Raw genomic sequence first — 14,269 nt, 5'->3', positions numbered from 1 at the left:
CTCTTTTAGACAGCATATGTATGGGCCTTGTATTTGTATCCATTCAGCCAGCCTATGTCTTTTGGTTGGAGCATTTAATCCATTTACATTTAAGGTGGTTATTGATATGTATGTTCCTATTACCATTTTCTTAATTGTTTTGGGTTTGTTATTATAGGTCTTTTCCTTCTCTTGTGTTTCCTGCCTAGAGAAGTTCCTTTAGCATTTGTTGTAAAGCTGGTTTGGTGGTGCTGAATTCTCTTATCTTTTGCTTGTCTGTAAAGGTTTTAATTTCTCCATCGAATCTGAATGAGATCCTTGCTGGGTAGAGTAATCTTGGCTGTAGGTTTTTCTCTTTCATCACTTTAAATATGTCCTGCCAGTCCCTTCTGGCTTGCAGAGTTTCTGCTGAAAGAGCAGCTTTTAACCTTATGGGGATTCCCTTGTATGTTATTTGTTGTTTTTCCCTTGCTGCCTTTAATATTTTTTCTTTATATTTAATTTTTGATAGTTTGATTAATATGTGTCTTGGCGTGTTTCTCCTTGGATTTATCCTGTATGGGACCCTCTGTGCTTCCTGGACTTGAGTACTTCCTTTCCCATATTAGGGAAGTTTTCAACTATAATCTCTTCCAATATTTTCTCAGTCCCTTTCTTTTTCTCTTCTTCTTCTGGGACCCCTATAATTCGAATGTTGGTGCGTTTAATGTTGTCCCAGAGGTCTCTTGAGACTGTCCTCAATTCTTCTCGTTCTTTTTTCTTTATTCTGCTCTGCGGTAGTTATTTCCAGTATTTTATCTTCCAGGTCACTTATCCGTTCTTCTGCCTCAGTTATTCTGCTATTGCTTCCTTCTAGAGAATTTTTAATTTCATTTATTGTGTTGTTCATCATTGTTTGTTTGCTGTTTAGTTCTTCTAGGTCCTTGTTAAACGTTTCTTGTATTTTCTCCATTCTATTTTCAAGATTTTGGATCTTTACTATCATTATTCTGAATTCTTTTTCAGGTAGACTGCCTATTTCCTCTTCATTTGTTAGGTCTGGTGGGTTTTTACCTTGCTCCTTCATCTGCTGTGTGTTTTTCTGTCTTCTCATTTTACTTACCTTACTGTGTTTGGGCTTTCCTTTTCGCAGGCTGCAGGTTCGTAGTTCCCGTTGTTTTTGGTGTCTGTCCCCAGTGGCTAAGGTTGGTTCAGTGGGTTGTGTAGGCTTCCTGGTGGAGGGGACTAGTGCCTGTGTTCTGGTGGATGAGGCTGGATCTTGTCTTTCTGGTGGGCAGGACCACGTCCGGTGGTGTGTTTTGGGGTGTCTGTGACCTTGTTATGATTTTAGGCCGCCTCTCTGCTAATGGGTGGGGTTGTGTTCCTGTCTTGCTAGTTGTTTGGCATAGGGCGTCCAGCACTGTAGCTTGCTGGTCATGAGTGGAGCTGGGGCTTAGCGTTGAGACGGAGATCTCTGGGAGAGCTCTCACTGTTCGATATTGCGTGGAGGCAGGAGGTCTCTGGTGGACCAATGTCCTGAACTCGGCTCTCCCACCTCAGAGGCACAAGCCTGACAGCCGGCTGGAGCACCAAGACCCTGTCAGCCACACGCCTCAGAAGAAAAGGGAGGAAAGAAAGAAAGAAAATAATAATAATACAATAAAGTTATTAAAATAAAAAATTATTTAAAAGGAAAAAATTAAAAAGTAATAAAAGAAGAGAAAGACGAGAGCAACCAAACGAGGAAACAAATCCACCAATGACAACAAGCGCTAAAAACTAGACAAAAGAACAACGGACAGAGCGAGCCCGGGACAAATGGCAAAGGCAAAGCTATACAGACAAAGGCACACAAAGAAGCACACACATACACTCACAAAGAGAAAGGAAAAAATATATATATATATTATATATCTTCTGGGAAGTCTGAGGTCTTTGCCTGCGTTCAGTAGGTGCTCTGTAGGAGTTGTTGCACATGTAGATGTATTTCTGATGTATCTGTGGGGAGGAAGGTGATGTCCTCCATCTTGAAGGTCTATCCTCTAAAGTATTTTTAAAAGTTCTCTATTCAAACAGGTTGTGGGGTTAGCATCTCTATTAAATGGAAATTAAATCATAAATTCAATATTTATTAAGTAATGGAAATGAAAATCTGACATTTAGAGTAGTCTGTTGTTTTACTATCCAGCAGTTCTGAAGTTTGTCTCCTGATTTGCTGTGTCTGAGCGACTGAACTAAACTTTCGAATCCTCGTGCTCACGTTGACAAGCCCTGTGTTAGAATTCTACAGTTACTTCCGCTGAGTCCAGGAACACAGGAACCGCTCGTGTGTAGACAGATACAGGACTAGGAACTGGAAAGCTGCCTGTCCCGAAGTGGGCGTTAGTGTTTGTTTCCTCTGTAACCGCTCGCTGGCCCTTGCTTGCTTCCTGCCTCCACCTTTGCATCTCCGACTAACCCACGCCCACCTCTGTCCTTTCTCCAGCCCCTGCGGGGCCTCTGCCAGTGTTCTTGACCTGGACGGGCTCTCTTTCATGCACACAGCTCCCCTGTGACACTGACAGAACGGACCAGAATTCAACCAAGTATGGGAGACTGGATCGATTACTGGCAGAGAAAGAGATGTGACCAGAGTGGGCTTGCTCCGCGCTGCAAGAGCTGAGGCTCTGTCCTCAGGCCTAAATGGGCTGAATGGGTGCCTGAGGCCGACGTGCGACGGAGGAGCGGCTTCAGTATTGCGGGGGCTGTCACGGAGGGTGGGGTGGGTGTGCAGGAGGGTCTGTCTGATGGTGCCGGACAGAAAGAAGCCTTGAATATGGAGCCCTGAGTGTGTATGACCTCTGCTAGAGCTGTGGGTGATAGAAGCGTCCAGTGAAGATTTGGTGAAGAACAGAGTCCATTTGCCAAAAAGATGATTCTCTTCGCTGGTGCTATGAGCCTGGCCCCTGCGCACGTCCCTCATGTCACGCTCGGCGTCTGTGCCTAGCACAACTGCACGGGCCCCAGATAAACCTGCTGCTACTTCTTGAAACAGCCCCGTCTTCACCCACGAGGCCCCACCTCAGCCATCCATCCGGAGCTAATAAGGGTCAGTGCTTTGCCGGGAGCGTTGGGCCAGGAGGGCGGGCTGACGTCAAGTATGTGTTTGGTGGCCTCTGAGCTAATGAATTTGTTGTGTTTTGTCTAATCCATGAATCCATGTTTTTAGTAATCTTAAGTGATATAGATTTTTCAAACCAAGCAGGATTGTAAAAAGCCTGTTTTCCATTTACTCCTTTTTGTTAGACCACGTTGCCCCAGTAGCTATCAGGAGAAGACTCTGGGATCATGTCGCCTCTTTCTACCAAGGTGCTATCTTAGTGCATTCAGGCTGCGGTAATAAAAATGCCACAGACTAAACAACAAGCGTTTATTTCTCACAGTTCTGGAGGCTGGACGTCCATGACACAGGCAGATTCAGTGTCGGGTGGCGGCCCACTTCCGGGTTCATAGACAGCGTCTTCTCGCTGTGTCCTCACGTGGCAGAGGCAGGAGGGAGCCCTCCGGGGTCCCTCTGATACGGGCACTGATCCCATCGTGAGGACTCCCTCTTCATGACCTCAGCACCCCCAGAGGCCCCACCTCCTAACACCATCACACTGGGGAATAGGCTTCAGCGTGTGAATGGGGGGCAGGGGGCACAGACATTCAGTCTGTAGCAAAGTCTGAGCGGTTAATCTCAGGTTAGCATCTCAGGTTCTGCCAGACACTATTCACTGAAGACATGACCGCGTTCTCCTGGTGTTGAGGATAGATCAGAAGTGTGAACCTGGACCTTTAAATGAGCTGACGCTGTGGGGATCGTGAAGCCTATTGCTACATGTCCAGTGGAGTGACGTGCTCTCCAGTCTCTGACAATAAACCACAGTGACCTCGACCGCGGTTCCAACTCAGCCCAGCAGGATGGCGCGGCGCGCCCAGGTTATGGGCCAGTTTCTGGTCTGAGCACGTTGGTTTCTCATCCCCTCCTGTCCCCTTCCCACCAGCCCTGCATTGGAGAGCAGAATGGTGTAGTCCTCTGCCTTACGGTTCAACAGCGGCTCTAACGCGGACCCGGTGGCTTATTGTCCAGGTGAAGCAGGATTTCTCCCCTCTCCGATGTCATACATGATTCTTCCTGGAAAGAGTCAAGGCCACCAACCATGCAGAGCAGCAGAGTCACCAATAAGTCACCGCCTTTGAGGTTGTGAAACAAGCTGGTGGGATGATTAAACAGACCGTTCTGGTGGAGAAACAAACTGTAAAGGTCCGTTTATGTTAGCATTTGGTGTGTTTTAAGGTCCATTGGTCCGACCCTGATTTCAAACGCAATCGTTGGAAATAAAGTCAAACTGGGGGAAAAGGATTTGCTCCCCTTCTTAATAGTCTGTGTTTAGCTCATGCCTACTTGTGTCCTCGGGACACTTTGCAGGTCACGTCTGCGTGTCAAGGTTCTGCCCTTGCACCCATGTCGCGGTGCCTGCCACCGGGACGACTGTCATTCCGCGGTGACAGAACATGGCCGGGGTATCTGCGTTGCCGTGACTTTTTGTGCCCAATCAGGCCAAGACCCCTGGCCGGGTGGTGGTGGGAGCGGGGGCTGGTCCCACTGTCTTTGTGCCTGGAGCCCCCGCCCGAGTCGGGCAGGAGGCTGGCTGTGGGCCGCCCCCGCTGCCCCGCCTTCCTGGAAGGATGCGCGGGGGACACGGGCAGTGCCTTGATTGTTCTTGAGCTCTCATCGTGCCTCCGACGGCCCCGAATGAGAGGCGGTGGGGGGTAAGAGAGATGGGAGCTTTGGGGAAGGAGTAGCCATAAATCAGGTGAGTTGGCGTCCACTCCGGCAGCTCTTCGCTCACCAGCTGTTTCCTGTCCGGCCATGGGAGGAGGCAGGCTGTGCCAATCGGCGGGGCACGATCGGCAGCTGCGGGAAGGGGCACGACCTCCCGCCGCACTGAACCCAGCTTCCCCTCCACGGGGAGGAGCTGTGTGCGGGCTGGGGGCCGCGGCTGGAGGCGAGGTGTTCGTGCCGGCCCGGACTTCGGCCTCCCAGGGCAGAGTCGGCCTGTGCCCTGACAGCACGGACGCCCAGGAGGAAGGTCGTATCGCAAATCGTGGTCTGTGCTGTGACGCGGGGAAGGTGTGTTTCTGTTCCTTAAACAAAATGTTCTCTGCCGAATCACCCCCAGGCCTCCATTTTAAAATGGGAAGGTTGATTCTTCACTGAAGGAAGCCCACCCGTCGGCTTCTTCCTTCAGGCCCGGAGGAGGCCCGTGGGGAGGGAGGAACCAGGGCTTGCCGCTCCTGTCTGTCTTCATCGTCTTTTACGAAGTCTCAGCTCAAGCTGCCATCTAGGACCTTCCAGATGATCTTCCTCCTTAAAAGCCCAGAGTGCCACCTCCTTGCCACCCTCCACTGTCGTGAGAACACGGGGCTGGCGTGGCTTCCCTGGGGGACTCTCCCAGCGTCCTAGCCGGTCCCTGTCTGCAGAGTGAGGCTCAGGGTGCAGCCTCGCAGGAAGCCGTGTCCTCTGGGCACACGGGGTATAATCAACATCCCACTTTTTAAGGGGAGCTTTTGCCCGTTCACTTCCACTGCCTCTGTTCCCTCCATGTAATCGACATTGAAGGCCCTCTGAACGCTCCTTATGCCCCGTGAGTGCCGCCGCGTTGGGGGGTTCAGTCCTCCGAGAACAGGACCGTGGGTGATTTTCAAGGTCACTCTGGCTATTGAACGGCCCTGGTTTGTATCGACGTTCAGTCCGGAGAACGTCCAGTGGGTAGAGAAAGACTGGTCATCCCAGCACGGAAATCCAGACCAAAGAGTCCCCTCGTTCGAGGCTGTAAATCAGGTCATACAAATGTGTGACGTAATAATGGAATGTCAGGCCTGTTTCCAGAAACTGGTGCGTGTTTTGTCATGTACCTCAAAGACGGGCCTTCTTCAAAGACGGTGGCTAGAGTGCCTTGGGCCAGCTGTCCAGGAGCGAAACCATTCACAGACACTTAATCTCACGCACTAGCTCCCTGGTGGCGTGGCCTGGAGCAGGCCAGTCTCCATATCTGGGAAGGAAGGGAGGCAGCACCCTGCCCATCACCAGGATCAAGCCAGGGGCGCTTTGGAAAACACAGTCTGAATTTGAACCTTGGGATCAGAGCTAGAGAAATTGCATTTTTAAATTTTAATTGTTTTTAATTTTAAAAAATACATGTATGCTATTAGCCTGTTTACTTTGCCTTCCTGTTTACACAGAGGCAAAGTAGCAGTCATTTTACCAAATCAGGGTTCCTCAACCTAGACTGAGTTGTGACTCTATTTCCTCCACGACAGGGTGAATCAGTGAAGTACTTCCTGGATAACTTGGACCGGATTGGCCAGCTGGTGAGTAAGACCCCCACCCCAGGAGTCTGTGATCCAGGATTAGAAAACATTTGTGTGGAGACCAAAGCAGCCCAAGCGGTGAGGGCTTTCTCCATCCTCATGAGCCGTGTTTGTGGTGTCAGGTGACCGCAATGCCATTATTGCTCCTAAAAAATTAGCGATAATTCCTTAATATCAAGTCAGTTTTGAGACTTTCCCAGTTGTCTCGTTAGTGTTTTCTTGTGGCTGCTGCTTTATTTCAGTAGTTTGAATCAACATCCTATTACAGTCCATCCATTGCAACTGGTCCATGGCACTTAGACTTCTTTTATTCTTTAGGTTTCTCCTTCCGTCTTTTCCTCCTTTCAGTTTATTTGTTGGAGCAATTGCATTATTTCTCCTGCAGGGTTTCTCGCATCTCAGTTTTGCTCTTCCACCCCTGCAGTGTTGTTGAAGGTGTTTCTCTCCCCGCTCTGTGCCTCATGAATTGGTAGCTGGCGCTAGAGGCTTCAGCCCTGTTTGGATCTTTGGCGAGGATGATGCATGAGTGCTGGTGTGCAGTAATCACTGGAGGATTGTTAATAGTGCAGGATCAAAGTGGTTTGAGTGACCACAGTTGCCCGCGTGTTGCTAAAGACTTCAAGAGTTCTCCAAGAATAACATATTAAATATATTGCAGGCTAAATTTAAATAGCGTTGCAAAACCTGAGTTAAATCAGTTCATAGTAAGGGTTTGGAATGCGTGTGCCCTAGAAGTTAGAAAAACAGAAAGGTAGCTGTGGTGCAGGGAAAAAAAAGATGGAAGTCTCCTGTGGAGAAGAAAGTCGATGAGATTGCAGACTGGGGCCTAACAGTGAAGATTCTGATAACCCTTCCTCAGCCTGATGAGCCTTTGTTCATTTTGAAGTGAGCTGTTTAGTTCCTTCACTTTTTGTTTCATGGTGAATTTATATTTTTGTAATTGAAAGTTGCTTCTGGTATTTGGTTCAACTTCTCTCAAAAGTCACTGTAACTCTCTTTCCTTCCACCCCATCTTTTTGTTCTTGTTTTCTCATGTTCTTCCTCTCCTGAATTTCTCCCTTATCCTATTTTACAGAATTACTTTCCTAGCAAGCAGGACATCCTGCTGGCGAGGAAGGCCACCAAGGGCATCGTGGAGCATGACTTTGTCATCAAAAAAATCCCTTTCAAGATGGTGGATGTGGGCGGCCAGCGGTCTCAGCGCCAGAAGTGGTTCCAGTGCTTTGATGGGATCACGTCGATCCTGTTCATGGTCTCATCCAGTGAGTACGACCAGGTCCTCATGGAAGACAGGCGCACCAACCGCCTGGTGGAGTCCATGAACATCTTTGAGACCATCGTTAACAACAAGCTCTTCTTCAACGTCTCCATCATCCTGTTCCTCAACAAGATGGACCTCCTGGTGGAGAAAGTAAAGACTGTCAGCATCAAGAAGCACTTCCCAGACTTCAAGGGTGACCCCCACAGGCTGGAGGACGTCCAGCGCTACCTGGTCCAGTGTTTCGACCGGAAGAGACGGAATCGCAGTAAGCCACTCTTCCACCACTTCACCACCGCCATAGACACCGAGAACATCCGCTTCGTGTTTCACGCTGTGAAGGACACCATCCTGCAAGAGAACCTGAAGGATATTATGTTGCAGTGAAGGAGGACGCCCCTCACTCTTGTGGTCCTTCAGCAGCCTCGCCGGCCACAGGCCAGATCTCCCCGGTGTCCCGGAGCGGGTTTCCCGAATCCGTGCCCTCAACACCTGGCTCAGGGATGCCGTGAGGCCCGCCACGCTCTAGGCCAAAGGACGTGACACTTTGATGTTAGCTACTGAATCCTGGGGACTAGTGAAACTACTGAAAATCCAAGCGATCACTTTGGTATTAATGTGTAATGCTTAATAACACAGCTTTCTCTCTTTTTACAGAAACTATTCCTTCTCTGACACAATGTAATCGAGGACTGCGTGTGTGTGCGCGCACACTCTGTCTTTAATGACAGAAACACGAAAACCGACATCTCTGCAGATGGCTTTTCTCTCTAACTCGAGAGTGCTTGGTGAGGAGTGTTGCCGGGGCGGCGGGGGGGTGGTCTGTAGGAGGTGAAGCGCGGGCTGTCGCCACCACTTCCCCAAGGGAGCACGCTGCCTTTTAAGTCTCTTGTGCCGATGTCCCAAGAGGCCCTGGCCCGGCCGTCAGATGAGAGGGTGGCAGTGAGAGCTGGCAGCGTGGACCTAAGGCCCCACAGCCTGCACTTTCTTCCCGCCCTGCCCCCTCCCCTCTGCACAGGGCAGTGCCCGCTGCCTCTGTGCCCACCCTCCCTGCCCCTCGGCAAAAACTTCAACCAGCTGGCCTTGCAGATGATTCTTCTGTCTTCTGAGTCGTCTCCGACGCTGCAGTCGGCTGCAGGGAGCCTTTCCTTCTTTGGAGGAAGTGGAGAGCTCCTTTCCTCTCAGGGGCTTCCGAGAGCTGGCGGCATTGCCAGCGGAGCCCTCGTTAATGCCCCTGGGCTCCGCGCTGCCTCCTGGTGGCCGAGAATCGAGGTTCTCATCACGGTCTCTTGCTTCTACTAACGTACACATGTAGCAGGAAAACTGTTGGACGTGGTCTCCTCTGAGTGAAACTGCAGAGGCTGTGAATGTCGACGCGAGCTGGTCAATCTTACACTCAGTTAACTTGTCCGGTTACTCTGTCCAGGTGTCTTTCACTGTGTTTAAAAATACATTGCATTCCAAACTGGTCCCCGCTGTGTATTACTCTACTCAAAAGTGTCTGGCGTGTTGAGGACCCTGCCTAGCATTTAAAAGAGAAAAAAGCTTCCTCTGTCAGTGGCACCAGAATGTTCCTGTGGTTGAGTAACCGTCCCCGGGCCCCATCCCCAGGCCACACTGTTCCCGGTCCTGCGTCCCTGGTGAGTGGCTTGCTTGCCTTCACCCAGCAGATAAACAGGGATCTTGTGGCAGATGCTGGCCCAGGAGGAAAGGGAGGAAAGAAACTGCTTCTGAGTCAGCCTTGTTATCACAGGGTTTTAATGAGGAGACGACATGAAATCCTGTCTCTCTGGGCGCTCGAGGCTTCCTGTCGATGTTCGCTGGGGTTTCGGCTTTTTTTTGGCTGGAGAAAAGTTGCTGTTTTTGTACTGCTTCCTGTGGCTCTTCATAAACTGAGAGGGCGAGCCCCGGGATCGGGGCCAATGACCGGGGCCGATGACCGAGGCCGAAAGGAAAAAGAACATTCTCAACGGGCTGCGTCAGGGCGGCCCGAGACCCCGCCGTCGCTGCTCAGAGGACCTGTCCTGGGGCACGAGCGCTCCTCGCCCGCCGGGTTCCAGGTCTCACACGTGTGTCGGGACCCACGCGCTTCCTCACCAGCCTGGCAGCGCTCCCTGTGGTCTGGCGGAGGGGCGGTCGGCGTAGCCGGTGCAGGTGCCCGTCCGAACGTCTTGCTGGCGAGTGGGGTCAGCATGGTCGGCAAGCGCCGTTTGTCCTTTAAACCGTCTGACGCGGCTGCTGGTTTGCTTTCGGAGGCGGAAGCGAGTTGGTATAGACAGGGAAGCTGAGCGGACTGGGAAGCAGGGGGGACGGCCCGAGGGGGGCCCCTGCCCGGCCCAGAACTGACCCGCTCTCCCCCCTGCGGCCGGGCTCCCCTCTTCACGGTCAGCTGAGTGGACGGCTTAGTCCTGGCGAGGCGCCCGGCCCTCAATTGCATGATTGTCGGCATCCGAGAAGAAGACCGCTCTTTGCAAGGTCAACTGAAACCATTTACAGCCTTTCTACACACAGATTATAGTCACTTTTCTCTCCAAAACCTTAGGCTTTTCTATCTTTTTAATTTCACTGTTGCCCTCGATTATTGTCTTTCTTTATTGAGGTAGTTGTGCCCCATCTGTTATTACAAAACTGTAACAATAAACTTCCTCAAGCTAAGACATTTTCCTCATAGTTATACTGTTTACACATAAGGACACGTACGTTTTTTACTGAAATATTTTTTTAACCCTTCAGTTTGTAGAGAAATTGTTTTAAAGATATTGCATTGTAGCTTTGTAATTTATATAGAGAGTTCTCTAGACTCTTTATTCTTGTAATTTTTTTACTTCTTTGATAAAAATGAGTCAGGTTATTTCAACTCCAAGATCAGGAAATAATCGTGAAACAAGATTATTAGTTATGACTAACTAACTTGGGCATCCTGGGAACAGACACTAACTTGGTATCGTGAGTAAAGGCACCGTTAGGAGGAGAGCAGTCGGGGTGAACTGCTCACCACTTACACTTTGCACAGCATTTTAGCATTGGCAGGAGGGGCTGGTTTGATGATCTGACCACCTTCAGTCTCTGGATGTATCCTCAGTTTTCCTTTGCGTAATAGAAAATAACTCAGCATGTGCAGTCAACATTAATTTGACAGTCCCCAAAATTCAGAGCAGTTGGATAACTCCTAATGTTCCTTGAAGGTTCATTACTTGTCGATCACAGTTTTTATTTCCACGTGGGACACAGGAGCGCTGTCACTGAGTGGATGCCTCTAGAACACGACTTCAGGACAAGGAACGGGGCAAATACATGTAAAGACACGTGTGTGTGTGAAGGAGGGATCCTGCTGCCCTGAGACCTGGGGGCCCGAGGTGAGGACCTGGTGATGGACGTGGACGTGGCCAGAGACAGGAGGCTGGGACAAGCCCAAGGGAAGGCAAGGGTGGGAACTCTTTCTCCGCAACCCCGTGGGGTGACCGTCCCCATCACAAAACGAAGAAACCTCTGATGCAAAGTGCGAATGATTCCCAGCCGACGGAGCTCGTGGCGCTCAGGATTCTCTTGTAGAAAAGGCACGTATGTATTGTCCAGTGGCCATCACCTGGGTAGGCGTTGTGTGCGTCCACATGTGGGGAAGGCAGAACTGCCCCCCCGCCCCCAGAGAAACTTGTACTCGTCATTATCCACGTGGCTGAGGGCTAAGGTCTTTGAGTTCCAGTTTCCCCATTTGTAAAAGTTGGATCAGATCACGATGCTCAGCTCTGGCGCCGCAGTCAGGTCACCTGAGGAGCTTTGCAAAGCCCTGGGCTGAGCCACCCAGAACCTGTGCAGTACAGGCATCACGTGGACGCACTCCTGGTTTCCCAGGTGGTTGCTGTGCAGCCGGGGTCACAGGCCATGAAGCAGAGGACCATGGAGGACTCCCTCCAGGCCGCTGGAATTGTGGTCCACAACGTGCTGGCCCCCGAATCCTCCCCTTGCTGTGACCTACGACCTGCCTCAGGAAGAAAGTGATGCTGGGTTTTCTGTTGTGGTTTAAGTGAAGAGCAGAAGTTCCCACTAAGCCTTCAGCAGCATGTCGGGTGGTCCTTTCAGGCCTTTTGACGCCACCTTCTCCGTAAGGTACATCAGATGCGCTCAGCAACCTCATTCCTCAGTGATGCACGGAACTTTAGAGAGCTCTGCTTGAAGGAAAGGACAAGCCCCTTTACAGTCTGCCTGGCGGCGCTAGGGAGAGGTGGGCCTTGCGTGTGGGATTCCCGCGTTTCACGGACTCGGCATTCGGGGCGGGCGCAGGCCCTGGTGCCAAGGTTGCTGCTGGGCCTGCAGCTGGCGGGGGCTGAGAGCTCGGCCCCCTGAGCAAGGGCTGCTTTACTGACTGCGTTTGTGAGGCGCCTGCTGGGCCCTGAAGAGGGTGGTGGCGGGTCCCCAGAGGAAGGAGCTGCTTGGTTAAGGCGGCTCAGAGGCCGGCACTCGCCGTGTTGACAGCCCTTAACGGCAGGTGGCACGCGGTCCGTGCTGAGTTCAGGGAAGGGGAAGGCTCGCTGTGGGTGGAGGGGAGCCCCTGGGGCGTGGAAGGGCCACTCCGCTTCCTCGGTCCCACTCTTGGTGTGTGGTTCCTGCCTTCTGCTGGAGGAGGACTTCACGGCGCACGAGGCCCAGCTGCTCGTGTGGGCCCGCCCTCTCCTGCCAGGTCCCGCCCTCCGGAACCTGCTGGAACTAGAGGCTGGGTGTTCGTTGGCGCGCAGGATGGCGCTGAAATAGGTGGTTTCGGTTTCCACACCATGTTGGCATCTCTTCAGGTGAAAACCTACTTCAAAGCACAACAGGTTGCTACCTGCCAGAAGCACCCCCAGTGCCCGCCTCTCGCTGGATGGCATGGGATGCGCCACACCCAGAGCGGCTCCTCGGTGTGGACCGCACACCTGCAGGGGTTCTGCTGACCCTGACGGTGGTCGTGAGCCCCTAGGAGAGCGGAGCGCTGCTCAGCGTGGGAACTTGCTACGCGAGCCTCCCGCCCCAGGTCACCGCAGGAAGGAGCGGGATGTTGCCAGCCCAAGTGAGTTCTCAAGCATCCTAGCAGGATGGATGTTCCCGGGAATCGGCGTCTGAGTACAGCAAGAGGTAGGAAATGGGGTGGAACTCAGAAATAGACCGTGAGATTCCTGCCCCAAAACGCAGAACTTGTAGGGCAGCAGGCCCTCCCCGGCAGCCTGCGATTAGGGTGTGGAGTAGCTGAGAACAGGCAGGAACTGCTCTTGTATCCCACCCGACCTGTGACTCCTCCCCCCTCCTCAGATCCAGCGAGGACCTTGGCACGTCGCTGTGAGGTGCTTGTTATAGGGACCCGAAGACTGTTGCTGTAAACGCGGCCCCGTGGCTCGCTTCACAGAGAAGCGCACACCTGGCTCCCCCTGGAAACTGGGTTCTCCGCTTCTGAGCTGGTTGTGAAGGTAGTGTTTTTATTCCGGTGGTTTTCTTTGTGTGTGTGTGTAACACAACCCACAGTGAAACGCTAGAGCAGCTACTAGGGGTTCCTGGACCAGCCCACGTTTCCTCCCGAGCAGGCAGCCGGCGCTCTGATTGTGCGGCCGGCAGAGTGTCGACGGGGCTGAGCCGCGCGGGCTCACAGTCATCCTGATCTGTCTGTTCCAGGCTTGTCATCGGGCGCCTTTTTATTAACACAGTTTATTTTGTGCTTTCAAAAGCCAAGTGATTCCCCCAAATGAACATCACCGCAGCTGTTCACAGTCAAGGTGGAGGTTCCCCGCGGGACCGCATTTCCCGGCAGCTTGCAGAGCCAGACCGCTCTGGTGGCCCAGGCGGTGTGGGCACTGGGGAGGGGTGGACCGCGCATTCCGCCTGGTGAGGCTGACCCGGAGTCCGGCCGAGAGAAGTCCAATGTAGGGGCAGCCGAGAGCATGACCCTTGTGAGTCGGGGGAAACAGGCCCTCCGCTGTGGGTTCTGCTGCTTCCCGGTGCTGGGCCAGGGGCCCAGCTCTTCAGCCGACTTCAGAATTTCTCCAGTCGGGAAGGAACTGAGAATGGGGTTCCAGGAGGCCCCACCCTGAGTGGTAACTGGCCGGGTGTGCTGCCGCAGCAGCCTGGGCGCTTTACGGCATCTCACGGGACTGCCACGCGCCTTGCAGCTGAACCCTCTGCCCTGGGGCCTTAGCCCCTCCGCTCAGGGCCCGGCCCCCGGGGACGCCCCCCGCAGCCTTGGGGGACGCAGGAGGTCTGTCCGGCTGCCCTCTGAAGAGGTCCGTGCCCACGCCGGGCAGGGAGCACTGTCACCTAGGAGACTCTGGAACTCAGGTCACACACGTGGAACCAGCCTTGATCTGACAGTCGGGTAACCAAGCCGGTTCTCCGTGGCTTCCCTCTTCACCCAAGCTTTCTGGACGAGCCCGGGCACCTTTTCCAGGTTCACCGGCAAACAGGTGGCCAGAGCTCTCACTGCGGAGTCTGTGGAGGCCGGGGCCAAGGCCTGTCCCAGGAGGGCTCACGGGCACCCAGTGAAACTTTCTGACCATCATCTTAACTGTTAGATGCTCTAACAAGCCTGTTTATCAAGAAATTTAAAAGAGATCTCTATTGAGTCTGCCCATCTCTAGGATCTTAAAGCATTACCTTTTGACCTGTTATGCAAATGGCAAAACATTCCAAGTGTCT

General features: G+C 52.4%; 1 protein-coding gene across 2 annotated transcripts in view; it reads left to right on the top strand.

Annotated features, from left to right (window-relative positions):
- The window catches only part of GNA12 (G protein subunit alpha 12), a 110,584-nt gene extending 102,189 nt beyond the window's left edge, over positions 1-8,395 (top strand). The window contains exons 3-5 of one of the 2 annotated variants that reach the window (XR_014326835.1): positions 6,304-6,354; positions 7,430-8,164; positions 8,270-8,395. Coding sequence is in view for 1 of the 2 variants with exons in the window: in XM_082858152.1 (XP_082714278.1) it covers positions 6,304-6,354; positions 7,430-7,999 (621 nt within the window). In the remaining variant the exon portion in view is untranslated. Of the gene's footprint in view, positions 1-6,303; positions 6,355-7,429 lie in introns of both variants that reach the window. The other variant, XM_082858152.1, reaches the window with a different exon arrangement.
- The last annotated feature ends 5,874 nt before the right edge of the window (positions 8,396-14,269 follow it).

This window comes from Leucopleurus acutus (assembly GCF_964270905.1).
Source record: "Leucopleurus acutus genome assembly, chromosome: 16".
Lineage (NCBI taxonomy): Eukaryota > Metazoa > Chordata > Mammalia > Artiodactyla > Delphinidae > Leucopleurus > Leucopleurus acutus.
Note: the sequence above shows the minus strand (reverse complement) of the source record. Positions and strands in the feature narration are given on the sequence as shown.